At 50.5% G+C, this 14,224-nt stretch overlaps 1 protein-coding gene across 1 annotated transcript; it reads left to right on the plus strand.

Moving 5' to 3' along the window:
* The first annotated feature begins 974 nt into the window (after positions 1-974).
* Positions 975-4,494, plus strand: LOC141040996 (uncharacterized). Its single transcript, XM_073507106.1, has 4 exons — positions 975-1,107; positions 2,933-3,204; positions 3,310-3,694; positions 3,986-4,494. The coding sequence occupies exons 1-4, from the start codon at positions 975-977 to the stop codon at positions 4,492-4,494; spliced, it is 1,299 nt and encodes a 432-aa protein (XP_073363207.1).
* The last annotated feature ends 9,730 nt before the right edge of the window (positions 4,495-14,224 follow it).

Consider the following 14,224-nt stretch of genomic DNA (forward strand, 5'->3'; position numbering starts at 1 on the left):
AGCACCTCCCCCTGATGCTCGAGGGGTCAGCAAGAGCTTGGTTGAATCAGTTGGCCCCTGGAAGTATTTTCAGTTGGGAAGAGTTGGCTCGAGTGTTTATTAAAACATTCGAGGGCACCTGCAAGCGACCTGCTAGACTGACTGAGTTGCAGCACTGCGTTCAGAAACAGAACGAGACTTTGAGAGACTTCATCCAGAGGTGGACTACTCTTCATCATACTGTAGAAAATGTGTGAGAGCACTAGGCAGTTTGTGCCTTCAAAGAGGGCATTCGATACAGAGAGCTCAACCTGAAATTCGGTCGGTCAGGAGACATGTCCCTGGCCCGAATGATGGAAATAGCCAGTCGGTACACTAACGGCGAAGAGGAAGACCGACTCCGTAGTGGCAAGAATAAACCAGTCGCTCAAGACACCGGAGGAGGAAATTTCAGTCGGAAGCAGAAGTGCAAGGCTGAACCTGCAGGTCCTACTGAGGCCGCAGTTTTGAATCAAGGGAAGTTCAAGGGAAAGCCTAAAGGGCCATGGATCCCCAAAAAAGTGAAAGATTAAGCGGGAAATGATGTTCTTGATTTGCCGCATCACATACACACCAAAAAGGATGAAGAGAGTAACTTGATTCTACCAAATCATACCACTCGACAGTGTCGACTCCTGATTCAGAGTTTCCGAGAGGGTCAGCGCAGTGAAAAGGAGAAGGAATCTGATAAGGAAGAGGATAAAGAGGAAGATGATGGTTACCCCAATGTCAATGCTACTTTGGTGATTTTTGCTGACATCGAGAGCAAAAGTCGATTGAAAGTTATCAATAGAGAAGTGAACATGGTTGCTCCAGCAACTACGACGTATTTGAAGTGGTCAAAAATTCCCATTACATTCGACCAGTCTGATCACCCAGCACATGTTGCTACCCCCGGGTGGCAAGCGTTGGTGGTCGACCGAGTCGTTGGGGGCACCTGACTGACCAAGGTCCTGATGGATGGTGGTAGTGGTTTGAACAATCTGTATGCTGAGACCCTTCGAGGGATGGGCATCCCGATGTCCAAGCTCAGTGAGAGCAGCATGCGATTCCACAGAGTCATCCCAGGAAAGAAAGCAGATTCACTCGGTCAGATCACTCTTGATGTGGTTTCCGATGATTCAAAGAATTACTGCAAGGAAAAGTTGACGTTTGAGGTGGTGGATTTTCACAGTGCCTACCATGTTATTCTGGGCAGGCCCGCATATGCTCGTTTCATGGCTCGACCATGTTATGTATACCTCAAGTTGAAGATGCCTGGTCCCAGAGGTGTGGTCACGGTCACATGGAATCGGCAAAGAGCAGAAGAGTGCCTCCAGAAGCGTTCAAAGATTGTCGATGAATAGATGGCGGCAGTTGAGATGGAAGAATACAACAAGAATGCAGATCCGAGTGATTTGTTGCGAGCCAAGAAGCCTACTTCAGAGTCTGCATTTTAGTCGGCTGGTGAGACAAGGCCTGTTCATATTCACCCGACTGATCCCAATGCTGCTCCGACCGACATCTCAACAACACTCGACAGCAAATAGGAAGAAGCACTCATCTAGTTCCTCCGTGAGAACTGGGACATCTTCGCATGGAAACCATCTGACATGCCGGGTGTACCCAGGGGACTGGCTAAGCACTGTTTGCGCGTCGACCCAAAGGTAAAACCTGTCAAAGAACATCTCCGTTGGTCCGCCATGGAGAAGAGGAAGGCAATTGGTGAAGAAGTAGCTCGGCTTGTGGCACCTGAGTTCATCCGTGAGATATACCACTCTGAGTGGCTCGCCAATGTTGTCATGGTCCCCAAGAAAGATGATTCACTTCGTATGTGTATGGATTTCAAGCACATCAATCGGGCCTGCCCGAAAGATCACTTCCCTCTCCCCCGCATGGACCAGATTGTCGACTCAACTGCGGGAAGTGAGCATTTGTCCTTTTTGGATGCGTATTCTGGGTACCATCAGATCCGACTGTATGGACCAGATGAAATAAAAACAGCCTTCATCACGCCGTTCGGGTGCTTTTGCTATGTTACCATGCCCTTTGGTCTTAAGAATGTTGGCGCCACGTTCGTGCACATGATTCAGAAGTGCCTGCTCACTCAAATAAGTCGGAACATGGAAGCATACATGGATGATATCATGGTCAAGTCACGCAAAGGTTCCGACCTGCTGACTAACCTCGATGAAACATTTGCCAACTTAAGGAGATATGATATCAAGCTCAATCCGTCAAAGTGCACATTCAGAGTCCCAGGCGGAAAATTACTCGGTTTTCTCGTTTTTGAACGAGGAATCGACACAAACCCAGAAAAGATTGGAGAAATACTTTGAATGAAACGCCTTGTGCGTGTGCATGATGTTCAGAAGCTTACTGGTTGTCTGGCTGCATTGAATCGATTCATCTCTCGTCTCGGTGAAAAAGGCATTGCCTCTTTATCGACTGATGAAGAAGTCTGACAAGTTCGAGTGGACTCCAGAAGCCGAAGCAGCATTTGTAGAGCTCAAAGCCCTGCTTTCCACCCAGCCGGTGCTTGCTGCCCCAGTCAGCAAAGAGCCTCTATTGTTATATACCACAGCCACTAGACAAGTTGTGAGCACAGTGCTCACAGTCGAGCGGGAAGAAGAAGGCAAAGCCTACAAAGTTCAATGCCCAGTGTATTATATTTCTGAAATCTTGACTCCGTCCAAGCAAAGGTATCCGCATTACCAGAAGCTTGTCTACGGGATTTATTTGACCACGAAGAAAGTTGCACATTACTTCGCAGAGCACTCGATTTCAGTCGTCAGTGATGCTCCATTATCATAAATTCTGAACAATCGAGATGCAACCGGTCGAGTGGCCAAGTGGGCGATTGAACTCCTTCCTTTGGATATCAAATTCGAGGTAGAGAAAGCAATCAATTCTTAGGCAATAACAAATTTTCTAGCCGAGTGGATTGAGCAGCAGCAGCCGACTCAAGTTCACTCAGAACATTGGACTATGTTCTTTGATGGGTCCATGATGTTGAACGGATCTGGTGCTGGAGTAGTCCTGGTGTCCCCAAGAGGTGACAAGCTCAGTTATGTCCTCCAGATTCACTTTGACTCCTCAAACAATGAAGGTGAGTATGAAGCACTTCTATATGGGGTGCACATGGCCATCTCACTCGGCGTCCGTCGCCTGATGGTCTACGGCGATTCAGATTTGGCGGTCAATCAAGTAATGAAGGAGTAGGAGATTAGGAGCCCTGCTATGACCGGTTATTGCAATGCAGTGAGGAAACTAGAGAAGAAGTTTGAAGGGTTGGAACTCCATCACATATAGGGCCTCAAGAATCAGGCGGCTGATGATCTGGCAAAGTTAGGTTCCACTCGGAAACCAATTCCCAGGAATGTGTTCTTGGAGCATCTCCACACCCTGTCAATTCAAGAAGATCCCTTTACAGAGGAGCCCCTGCAACCGATAAGTTCGACCAATCCGACTGAGATTGAAGTTCCAGCAGTAGTCGACTTGATCATGGAGGTTTTAGTGATCACTCCCGACTGGACGGTGCCATATATTGCATATCTTCTCAGGCAGGAGCTACCAGAGGATGAAGATGAGGCCCGCCAGATCGTCCGCAGGTCCAAAGCCTTCACAGTGATAAGTGGACAGCTTTATAGAGAAAGTGTTACCGGAGTGGCTGAGCATTGCATCTCTCCAGAAGAAGGTCGGTTGATTTTGAATGAGATTCACTCGGGGACCTGTGGTCACCACGCGTCCTCTCGGACCATCGTGGCCAAAGCATACCGAGCGGGATTTTACTGGCCGCGTGCGAATGAGATGGCTAAAGATATAGTCAATAAGTGCGAAGGCTGCCAGTTTTACTCAAACATGTCTCACAAGCCTGCATCCGCCTTGAAGACTATTCCACTCATCTGGCCATTTGCAGTTTCAGGGTTGGACATGGTTGGACCTTTCAAGACTGGCAGAAGTGGTTTCACTCATTTGCTCGTGGCAGTCAACAAGTTCACCAAATGGATCGAGGTCAAGTCTATCAAGAATCTTGACTCAAGCACTGCCATTAGTTTCATCAGGGAGCTGATATTCCTATATGGAGTCCCTCACAGCATCATCACAGATAACGTCTCCAACTTTGATTCTGATGAGTTTACAGCATTCTGCGCGTCCCAAGGCACTCGGGTCGATTACGCATCCGTTGCGCACCCGCAATCGAATGGGCAGGCGGAAAGAGCGAATGGCCTGATCCTACAAGGGCTGAAACCCCGATTGATGCGCAACCTCAAGCACGCAGCCAGAGCTTGGGTGAACGAGCTGCCATCTGTCTTGTGGGGATTGAGAATGACTCCCAATCGGTCAACTAATCGAACCCCTTTCTTCATGGTATATGGTGCTGAAGCTGTACTTCCGAGTGATTTGCTGCACAATCCCCCTCGAGTGGAACTCTTCTCAGAAGCTGAAGCAGAACAGGCATGCCAGGACGCAGTCGACCTCCTAGAAGAGGAATGAGATATGGCTCTGATCCGGTTGACCATCTATCAACAAGACCTACGTCGATTCCATGCGTGAAATGTCAGAGGCCGAGCATTTCAGGAAGGAGACCTTGTGCTTCGAGTGCACCAGAAATGACCTCACAAGCTTGCTCCGGCCTGGGAAAGACCCTTCATCATCACTAAGGTGCTTCACAATGGGGCGTATCACCTCTATAACATAGCCAAGAAAGAAGACGAGCCGCGCTCGTGGAATGCGGATCTGCTCCGCCGTTTTTATACCTAAACACTCGGATCGACGAGTTGTAATAAGAATCCTTCAGTTTGCTTATCAAAGACATGATTTCCGCAGTATCTTAACGATCGTTTTCATGTAAGCATGTGTGTTCAAATCCCCTAGTGGGTGGCTTAGCCGCAAACCCGATTCGCCTAAGTTTCAAAAACACTCCAAGTGAAGAGCAACCCTCTCACTCGGGGGCTTAGCCACGAACCCGATTCGCCTAAGTTAAAAAAAAACACTCCAAGTGGAGAGCAACCCTCTCACTCGGGGGCTTAGCCACAAACCCGATTCACCTAAGTTTCAAAAAAACACTCCGAGTGAAGAGCAACCCTCTCACTCGTGGGCTTAGCTGCGACCCCGTACTCGCCTAAGTTTCAAAAACACTCCGAGTGAAGAGCAGTCCTCTCACTCGGGGGCTTAGCTGCGACCCCGTATTCGCCTAAGTTTCAAAAACACTCCGAGTGAAGAGCAACCCTCTCACTCGGGGACTTAGCCGCGACCCCGTACTCGCCTAAGTTTCAAAAACCCTCCGAGTGAAGAGCAGTCCTCTCACTCGGGGGCTTAGCTGCGACCCCCTGCTCGCCTAAGTTACAAAAACACTCCGAATGAAGAGCAACCCTCTCACTCGGGGGCTTGGCCACGAACCCGATTCGCCTAAGTTACAGAAAAACACTCCGAGTAAAGAGCAATCCTCTCACTCGGGGGCTTAGCTGCGACCCCGTACTCGCCTAAGTTTCAAAAACACTCTAAGTGAAGAGGAATCCTCTTATTCGGGGGCTTATGTGCGACCCCGTACTCGCCTAAGTTTCAAAAACACTCCAAGTGAAGAGCAACCCTCTCACTCGGGGGCTTAGCTGCGACTCCGTACTCGCCTAAGCTTCAAAAATACTCCGAGTGAAGAGCAGCCCTCTCACACAGAGTCTTGGCCACGCACTCTGAGCTGCGCCACAAGTACAACGTATGGTTGCACTATGAGTTGTGTCACAAGTACAACGTCTGATTGCACTCTGAGCTGCGCCACAAGTGCAATGTATGGTTGCACTCCGAGCTGCACCATAAGTACAACGTCTGGTCGCACTGTGAGCTGTACCACAAGTACAACGTATAGTCGCACTCGGAGCTACGCCACAAGTACAACGTCTATACCGAGTGAAGAGCGATCCTATCACTCGGGGATTCAGCTGTGATTCCCAATTCGCCCGAGTCAAGAAATCTGAAGATCATATAGACAAAGCAACTACATTCAAAAGAAATAGCCAAGGTTCGGATAAATCCAGCAAGGTTCAGAATCACCAGCAGGAGTACTCGAGCACCAGGCCTGAAAGAGTTTTAAAGATACAGGATCACTCGGCATTCCGAGGCAAATAAAATCAAGTTATCAAGTTTTCACTCGGCGGGAGATGGACTTGCTGGCTCGATGAAGCTATCCAGGTCGATGCCGTCTGCAATGCGAGTAGCTGCATCGATGAAGGTCTCCATGAAGGATTGGAATTGAAGCTTCTTGGTGTTGGCAACTTTAAGAGCCGCCAGCTTCTCTTCTTTGATTTCCTTGCAATGAACACGGACCAGAGACAGAGCCACATCAGCGCCGCAGCGAGCAGATGACTTATTCCACGCCTGCACTTGGTCAGGGATGTCATTGAGTCGAGTCACCAGAGACTCGAGATCATTCTGGAACTTCGCACCTGGCCAGAGCTCCATGTCGTTCCGCGACACGGCCAGTTTCAGTCGAGCAAGATAGTCCAAAACACTGGCGAGGCAGGATTCCAGTCGCAACACATTCATGGCAGCTTCGTCCTTGACGGGAGAATTGATAGGGTCCAAACTTGTCTCGATACGCCTGGTTTCTTCCTCGAAGTTCTGGCAGAATTCTGCACACACACAAAAAGGTGTTGAAGTGATAGTAACATAATGGAAAAGTTTTTTGCTGTCATTCGGATAAAGAAAAGTACCTTCAAGCATCAGGAGCATCTTCTTGCCAAGACCTCCCAGATAAGTTTCTAGTTTGTCTCTCTTCCGAGTGAGAACATCAACTCCGTCTGCCAAGGCCACCTTCTCCTCCTTCAGCTGCACGACTTCCTTCTTCGCTTTGTCAACAACGATTTTCAACTTGGCGTTCTCTTCTTCCAACTTGCCGACTGAAGCCAGCTTCTTGTCGGCAAGTTCAGTCTTCTCCAGCGCCGTCTTTTGTGCCGCTGCGAGGTCAAGAGTCTTCCGTTCCAGAGCCTGCTTCATTTTGTATAAAGAAATAATATTCTTCAGATGAGCTTGGAGTTGACGGTTTTCACTACGCACATATGTTCAAGTGGAATCACTCGATTTAAAGGTTGAAAGGAAAAGATGGTAAGGCGAGCAGTCGACAAATAGTTACCTCCCATGACAACTGCTTAATCTTGGGCTTTCTTCAGGTTTTCCTTAGCCAATTCCTGGTCGACATTGAGTTGAATCTGCTTACTCTCCAAATCAGCAAACTTGGATCCAAGCTCACAGGATTTCTGCAATCAATAAACAAGATATGCCAGTCGACAGAAACAAGGATTGGTCACTTCCGAGTGATAAGATGCAAAGTCAGATTGTTATGACAAAAAGAGTTCTAAGACTACTGCCAAATCAAACATTCAATAGTAGTCTTGGGGACTACACCCAGCGGGTGCACTTGGCGTGCCCCCACTGATTTGATTTCCCACTAGCCATGGTCCGCTCAGCGTTAGTGGAAGGAATATAAAAAGAAAAACAACAACAACAACATCTGTTCTCAGACCACCGCCGACTGCCCGCAGTCAACCGCGATCTCGGGGACTACACCCAGTGGGTGCACTTAGCATGCCCCCACTAGTTCAGTTCCCACTCGGCAAGACCTATCTAGACCAAGTGGAAGTACTACAAACAAACACTTCGCAAAAGACCCCCGCCGAATCAAACATTCGACGGCGGTCTCGGTGACTACACCCAGTGGGTGCACTCAGCGTGCCCCCACTGGTTCAAGAGTTCACTCGCCACGTCCTGGTCGACTCAAGTGAAAGAGCTACAAAGCAAAAGAGAAACACACAGTGGGTGTACAGATACAAGGTGCAAACTCATGATAGATGCACGCAAAGTTCCAAAACGCTCATCCACGGACATCTTACGAGTAATAAAGCAGCAGTTTTCAAGTAGCATATCCTAACAAAGCAAAGATCAAGCTGAAAGCCAGTCGGAAATCAACTTACAATCCCACTTACTTAGACGTTGGCTTGAAGGCACAGCTGGCATCATAGGTGGCCTTGCTGGTTTTGTACACCACCTTCAATCGGTCCATCATTAGGCCTGCTTGGATCATGGCTTCCTTGGCAGCGCCTACCTGCTCCTTCGGGACATGATGAGTAACAAAAGGTGGAGTTGGTGGAATAGACGAGGCAGACGGAGGAGCTGAAGCCTGGAGTTGCATAGTCGGAGCAGGGGCTTGAGCAGTCGACGCCGAAGACTGATCAGTCGACACAGGATCAGCAAAAGAAACTGAAGTCCGAACTGGATCACCAAGTTGCTGAACGACTGGTTGTGATGCTGATGTCGAGTGAGACACTTTGCTGGCAGGCACCTTCTTGCTCAGAGTCCTGCCCCTTCTCCCTGTGTTCCTTTGTGGCACTTCTTCATGGTCATCATCGTCTGGAGGTTCAATAACATTTGGTGGCACTACAAAGCACTCGACCATAAGAATTCAGTCGACCATCAGAACAGTTGGCAAAGTAAGAGCATGGTTGTGAAGCTGTACCTGCCCAGGAAGTGGCCGCGTCTGCGGTTTCCACGTCATCCTGCTCCTTGTCAATGTCCATGGACGTCCTAGAAGTAGCAGCACTAAAAGTTTCCAATTCCACTCGGTTAAACAAGAAAAGAAGTTCCTGATCAAAATGAAAACAGAGAGGAGAAACACTTACGCAGAAGCAACATGAACAACCACCTTGATCTTGGGCAGGGCCTTCCGAGGCTTCAGTGGCACAACCTTGGGCTGCTTTGCGGCCTTATCTGACAGCTCAGGAGTGGATGTCCGAGTATGCTTCGGAACTTGCGTACTTGGCGGAGCTGCTTTACCACGCCCACCCGCAGGATCCTACGATTGCTTGGAACACCGTTCAGAGCGGGGCGGCGAGTCGACCTATTCACTGCTACCAGAATCCTCACTACCTCCTTCACTATCGTCACCAGATTGCCAGTCGGCGCTTCTGTCTTCACTCTCCTCTCCCTCCTGGAGTTGTTCTCCGTTCGGCATCGAGTACATCTTGGTATAAATCTGCAAAACGTGAGTTAACAAGTATCAGTCAGATTCAAGAGCAATTGCAAATCGCAAGGAGAAAACACTCAGTATTTTGAGCCTGACCTCTTCTGGCTCGTGGTTGGCGTCGAATGGCAGAACCCTCCTAGACCCCCTGGGGTTATCTTTGTTCCCAGTGATGCTTCACATCCACTTAGCCACCGTCTCCTCGGCGACCTCCTGTGGGTGGACCCGAGTGGTGTCGTCAGTGCCCGAATACATCCACATCGGATGGTCGCGGGCTTGGAGAGGCTGGATCCGTCGACTGAGGAATACCTCCAACAGATCCATGTTAGTCACACCCTCCCGGACTAAGTTAACAACCTGGTCGACTAAAAGGGACACCTCGCCTTTCTCCCCTGGGGTCACAGTCAGTGAAGCGGGTTGGCGGAGTCGCTCCATAGTGAAAGGGGAAGACCGGTCGACTGACCAGGAGTCGGGACTCATTGCAATAGAACCAGGTCGACTGCCATCCTTGGACCGACTTAGGAAGAGTCATAGAAGGAAAAGTGCTTCTACCCCTAGTTTGAATCCCAAATCCCCGCACATTTGTATCACATGCGTCTTTTCGTCAGTCGTATTTGCTTTCTTAACCATTTGAGAACAGCAAGTGAAGATGTGTTTGAAGAGACCCCAGTGCAGTTGGAAAACCAAGAAGTTTTCGCACAATGGGAGGTACGCAGCAAGATATGTGATTGTCTTGGGGGGGATGGTGAATCTGAGCACCGAAGAAGTTTAAGAAACCCCAAAAAACGGATGCGGGGAAGGGAAAAACCTCGATCGACGTGGGTGGTGAGGAGGACACGCTCGCCCTCGCGTGGCTGGGGCTCGGATTCCCCCTCCGGCAGCCTCCAAGATCCATCAACAATCCAGTCCCCCTAGATCCAATCAGGGGGCAGACCGGACCGCGATGACATCCCCCTCGCCGTCTTCTTGCCTTTCACCGCCGCCGTCACCTTCTTTGCACGCTCCAAGGGCGCCGTCTTGTCCTTCACCATGGCGGCGGAATGCACACGGTCTGAGCGGAGGCGTCGAAAGCAGAGGAAGGCGAAGTGGAGAAGCAGTGGAAGAGGAGATTGAATGCTTATTGTACATTGCATCGGCCTCGATGCCTTTTATGGGCCTACTTCCGAGTGGCTGGCCCATGGGCCCAAGCAATCCTATCATATCCCGCAACAGTCGCTCACTTGATATGTGGCAAAAAAGGCGGCACGGGGATCGAGGCGCCCCTGTCTACTCGCTCCGATTACTGCGGCACGCTCCGTCCCACGCGCTTCTCCAAAATTTCAAATCCCGTGAGATCCTGGAACCGCAGAGCAATCAATCACGCCGAAGATTTCACGCTATAACCCACTCGAAGATTATCTAGTATAATTCACTCGACGACCTCGGAATTGATCAAGGCGACTAAAACGAGGTTGAAGCTTCAACATGATTTCCGAACTCCTGTGAAATGCTTCCGAAGCATGGAATCGAGTCGGAACCAACTTCAACCCTTCTTCACTCGGACCTCAATCCATTCGGGGGCTAATGATGATGACATGTACCTAGGGTAGGGTCATAGGCCTGACCTAGATGCCCTACCCAAGGACACTGCCCTAGAGTCAAGAACATTCAAAGCACAATAGAAGATACCGATTGAAATCACCTTAGAGTGCAATCCACTCGACCAGCTATCCCACTCGGATACCCCAATTTCACTCGACCAAGATAGAGTCACTCGACCGCACAAAGAATCAATCAGGGTACAGAAGATCTAAAGCCACCCCAGGATGGCAACAGTCAGGCGTTCACTCCGTAGTCTTAAAGATCATTTATAATCATTGATAGCTAGCATTACCATTAATGCCCCTGGCTTAACGTACATTGAACCCTGTGTAACTGAGGGCTGGAGGGGTCTGGCGCACTCTATATAAGCCACCCCCTCCTCTGGCACAAGGGCCGCACCCCCAGTAACTTTCACGCATAATCCAGTCGACAAGCCTCCGGGCACCGAGACGTAGGGCTATTACTTCCTCCGAGAAGGGCCTGAACTCGTAAACCTTGCGTGGACAACCTCGCCTTAGCTAGGCCTTGCCTCCTCCTACGTACTCCCTATTCTTATTGTCAGACTTGCTCCCACGACAGTAGGTGTAACACTTGGTGTTTAACGAGTTCAGGCCCCTCACTCGACGGAGGTAAACACCCTACGTCTCGTGCCCTGCGACTTGCTTTGATTTCATGGATATGGTTACAGAGGTTGAACGTGCCCAACTATGGAGAGGGGAGCGGCTTATATAGTGTGCACTACAACCCCATGTCTCCCATGCTGTCGAGGCAATTAATGTCATTGAATGAGATAGTTACTAGTGTAATGCGCCTCTACTACAGCAGTTACAGGTAACGGTAGCTATAACTCTATTTAGTGGATGACTTAGGATTCTTCAACCGTTGCAGCCTCCACGACACCTTCTTGTCCAGTACGTCCGGGTGGTAGTTCGCCCGCCGAGTGATGTGTGGTTGTCCGAGTGCTGCAGAGTCGTCCGAGTGAACCACCTAGTGTATGCATCCGAATGTTGGCACGGTCCAGGGACCTACCTATGAAGGTGATGGGCCCCATGTGGGTCCGAAATGATGGGTCCTTGACCCTACCTGTAATAGGTGACCATACTATTAGCCCCCAAATTGGTTGGAATTTCGTAGGACAAACAAATTGATCCTTCGGTTGAGTCCGAGTGCTACAGGGATGCTCGGGATATGTTTTCGAACCATGATTTGTTATTCCTCGGACGAAAACATAACAGATTCTGGACTTTAGTTTTACCTAGATAACCAGGTGCTGTCGTTCGTCGAGAAAAAAATGGTGGCATTCATTTTGTCTCTGGGAAGAGATATACAAGGGGCCCAAGTGAGGGCATGCCATTACAACTCGAGTGGCAACGCCGGCGCGCGGTCTGACTCTCCAGAGAGACGCCACTCCTTACCCCAGGGGAACACAAGTGCAAGCCTCCTACAAGTTCAGGTATACAAGTCACGTGCCTTGGAGCCTACTGAGAGGGCCAAGTGAACCCGCAGAGGGGCGTCAAGCTCGTCAGATAACGATACTGAAGAGGACTTTAGTCGGGTATTTAACGCGGCCGAGTGCATGGGTCCCCGCGGAGGGTGGTTAGTCGGACTGACGTGCATCCTTTAGGAAAGGAATTGCTAGTAATCAATCGGATTGATCTATCCCGGAAATCTCGGGATTTGAATTCGCGTGTTCGCGTGCTGAAGCGGTATTGTTGCGCGCTAGCAGGAAAGTGGGGGCCGTGGCTCCTTGATTTGTGTGCATGATCCCTGCCATGTGTCGCGCCTGCTCTGTGGAAAGCCTCTTTGTGCGGGCCGTCGATCCAGGGATTCATGGTGAGAGATCTGGTTGGGGATTTTGTTCGGTGATATAAAAGGTTCGGGGGGAACGGTCCGGCCCTCAGATCCCCTTTTTGCCCACTCCGACTCCTCCACTACTCTCCTCCACCCGAATGCGCGGCGACGGCGAGGGACTCCACAGCCAAGGTGGAGAAGGCGGGGATGGCCACTTCCTCCGGCTCTGGCATGGTAGCCGCCGGCACGGCGGGGGACTAGATCCAGTCGCGCGTCACCGCTTGGCGGTTGCAGGAGCTGGTGGAAGAAGGGCTAATCCCACGCGAGGGATGGCGTCGTTCGGGTGCGGGAGAGGTTGAGCCGGTGCCTCAGGAGGACGAGCGCGTCCTACTCGTCACCAATGTTGAGCTGGGCTTCTTGATGTCGGCCCACCCCTTTTTCCGGGCATTCCTCGACTATTTCGGTGCTCAACTCCATCACCTTACCCCAAACGCCATTATCTATCTTTCGGCCTTCATCTCTCTCTGTGAAAACTTCTTGGGTTGTCACCCCCACTGGGCCTCTTCAAATACATCTTCACGTGTTGATCGATGGCTGTGAAGTAAGGCTCGTTGAGTGGAGAGAAAAACCATGTCACCCAGCTATGCGGAGGTATGGGGATCCAGGTATGCCGGGGGGGTCCTTTCCCAAAATGAGCTTTCCTGACTCTATCAAGGGGTGGCAGGGGACTTGGTTGTACTGCAGGGACATCCCCAACACTGACAATCGGCCGGGCCTCCCACCGTACTCATCTGAATGAGTGTGAGCTCCGCCGACCCTCACCGTGGCGAAAGAGGAGAAGGTGGGCGTCGACATCTTGTCCAGCACGTTGATTGGAGTCGTGAATGCTGGGGTGAACGGTATGGACTTGTTGGAGACTTTCTTCAGTCGGCACATCCAACCACTCCAGGCCAGGGCCCACCCTATGTGGCTGTACGAGGGGCCGGGTGACTCCACTCGGGTGCATCCTAAAGATCTCACCGAGAAGGAGGTGGGTGCCAAGTTCAAGGCCATCATCTGTGCTCGAGACAATCCGCGGGGGGCTCGGCTGGAGCCAGCCTTTCACAAGGACCTGCCTCCCATCAACGTATTTGTTTGTAGTTCAGTCGACTCGACTGTATGTTGTCTTTTGTACAGCCGGTCCTCACAATAACATGTGTTTGCTTCTCAGGACTTCTAGAACCTGATTTCCAGGATCCCAGTGGTGGACCGCTCGCCTGAAGATGTGTCGAGTGACACCGAGTAGCAGTACTCGAAGAGGTCCGATGATGATGAGAGTGACGATGACGATGATGAAGATGATGATGAGAGTTCATAGGAGGGAGACGAGGTAGAATCTTCTCCGTCTTATGAGGCCCCCCAAAACTCTGTTCCAAGGTGCTGCACAACCCAAAGGCAAAAGCGGGAGAAGCTCAACATCCAACTGCCTCAGGTCGGGCAACTCGAAGCTCCAAGCGTGCCCGCGCCGAGACTGATAGTTCGGCGGAGAAGCAGTCCAAACTGCCCAAGCAGATCTCCTCCAAGCCTCGGAAGGTTGCAGTGCCGAGGATCAAGGTGGTAGTGCCTGTGGCCTCGAAGTGAGTGTTCTCGCTGACTCCTTGTTCGTTTTTGAATTCATTCAGTTGCTGATGGAATGCTGTTTGATCCTTGCACCAACGACACCTCAACAACTTCAGCAGACCCGAATGCCCGCAAGCCAGGCCCGGGTGATGCTGACGCGGCGGATACCACCACCTCCAAAGGTATATATGTTGTATTGATTGACTCACATGGTTATGCCTTCTTCGACTAAACTTTGATGAT

This window comes from Aegilops tauschii, chromosome 2 (genome assembly GCF_002575655.3).
Source record: "Aegilops tauschii subsp. strangulata cultivar AL8/78 chromosome 2, Aet v6.0, whole genome shotgun sequence".
Lineage (NCBI taxonomy): Eukaryota > Viridiplantae > Streptophyta > Magnoliopsida > Poales > Poaceae > Aegilops > Aegilops tauschii.

What these genes read in the sequence shown, in the direction of transcription:
- LOC141040996 (XM_073507106.1), top strand. Translation starts at nt 975, where the DNA reads ATGGATGGTGGTAGTGGTTTGAACAATCTGTATGCTGAGACCCTTCGA. An exon ending in AAAGAAAGCAGATTCACTCG is followed by an intron (nt 1,108 to 2,932) that starts GTCAGATCACTC and finishes CAAATTTTCTAG; the next exon opens with CCGAGTGGATTGAGCAGCAG. An exon ending in CAGATTTGGCGGTCAATCAA is followed by an intron (nt 3,205 to 3,309) that starts GTAATGAAGGAG and finishes CATCACATATAG; the next exon opens with GGCCTCAAGAATCAGGCGGC.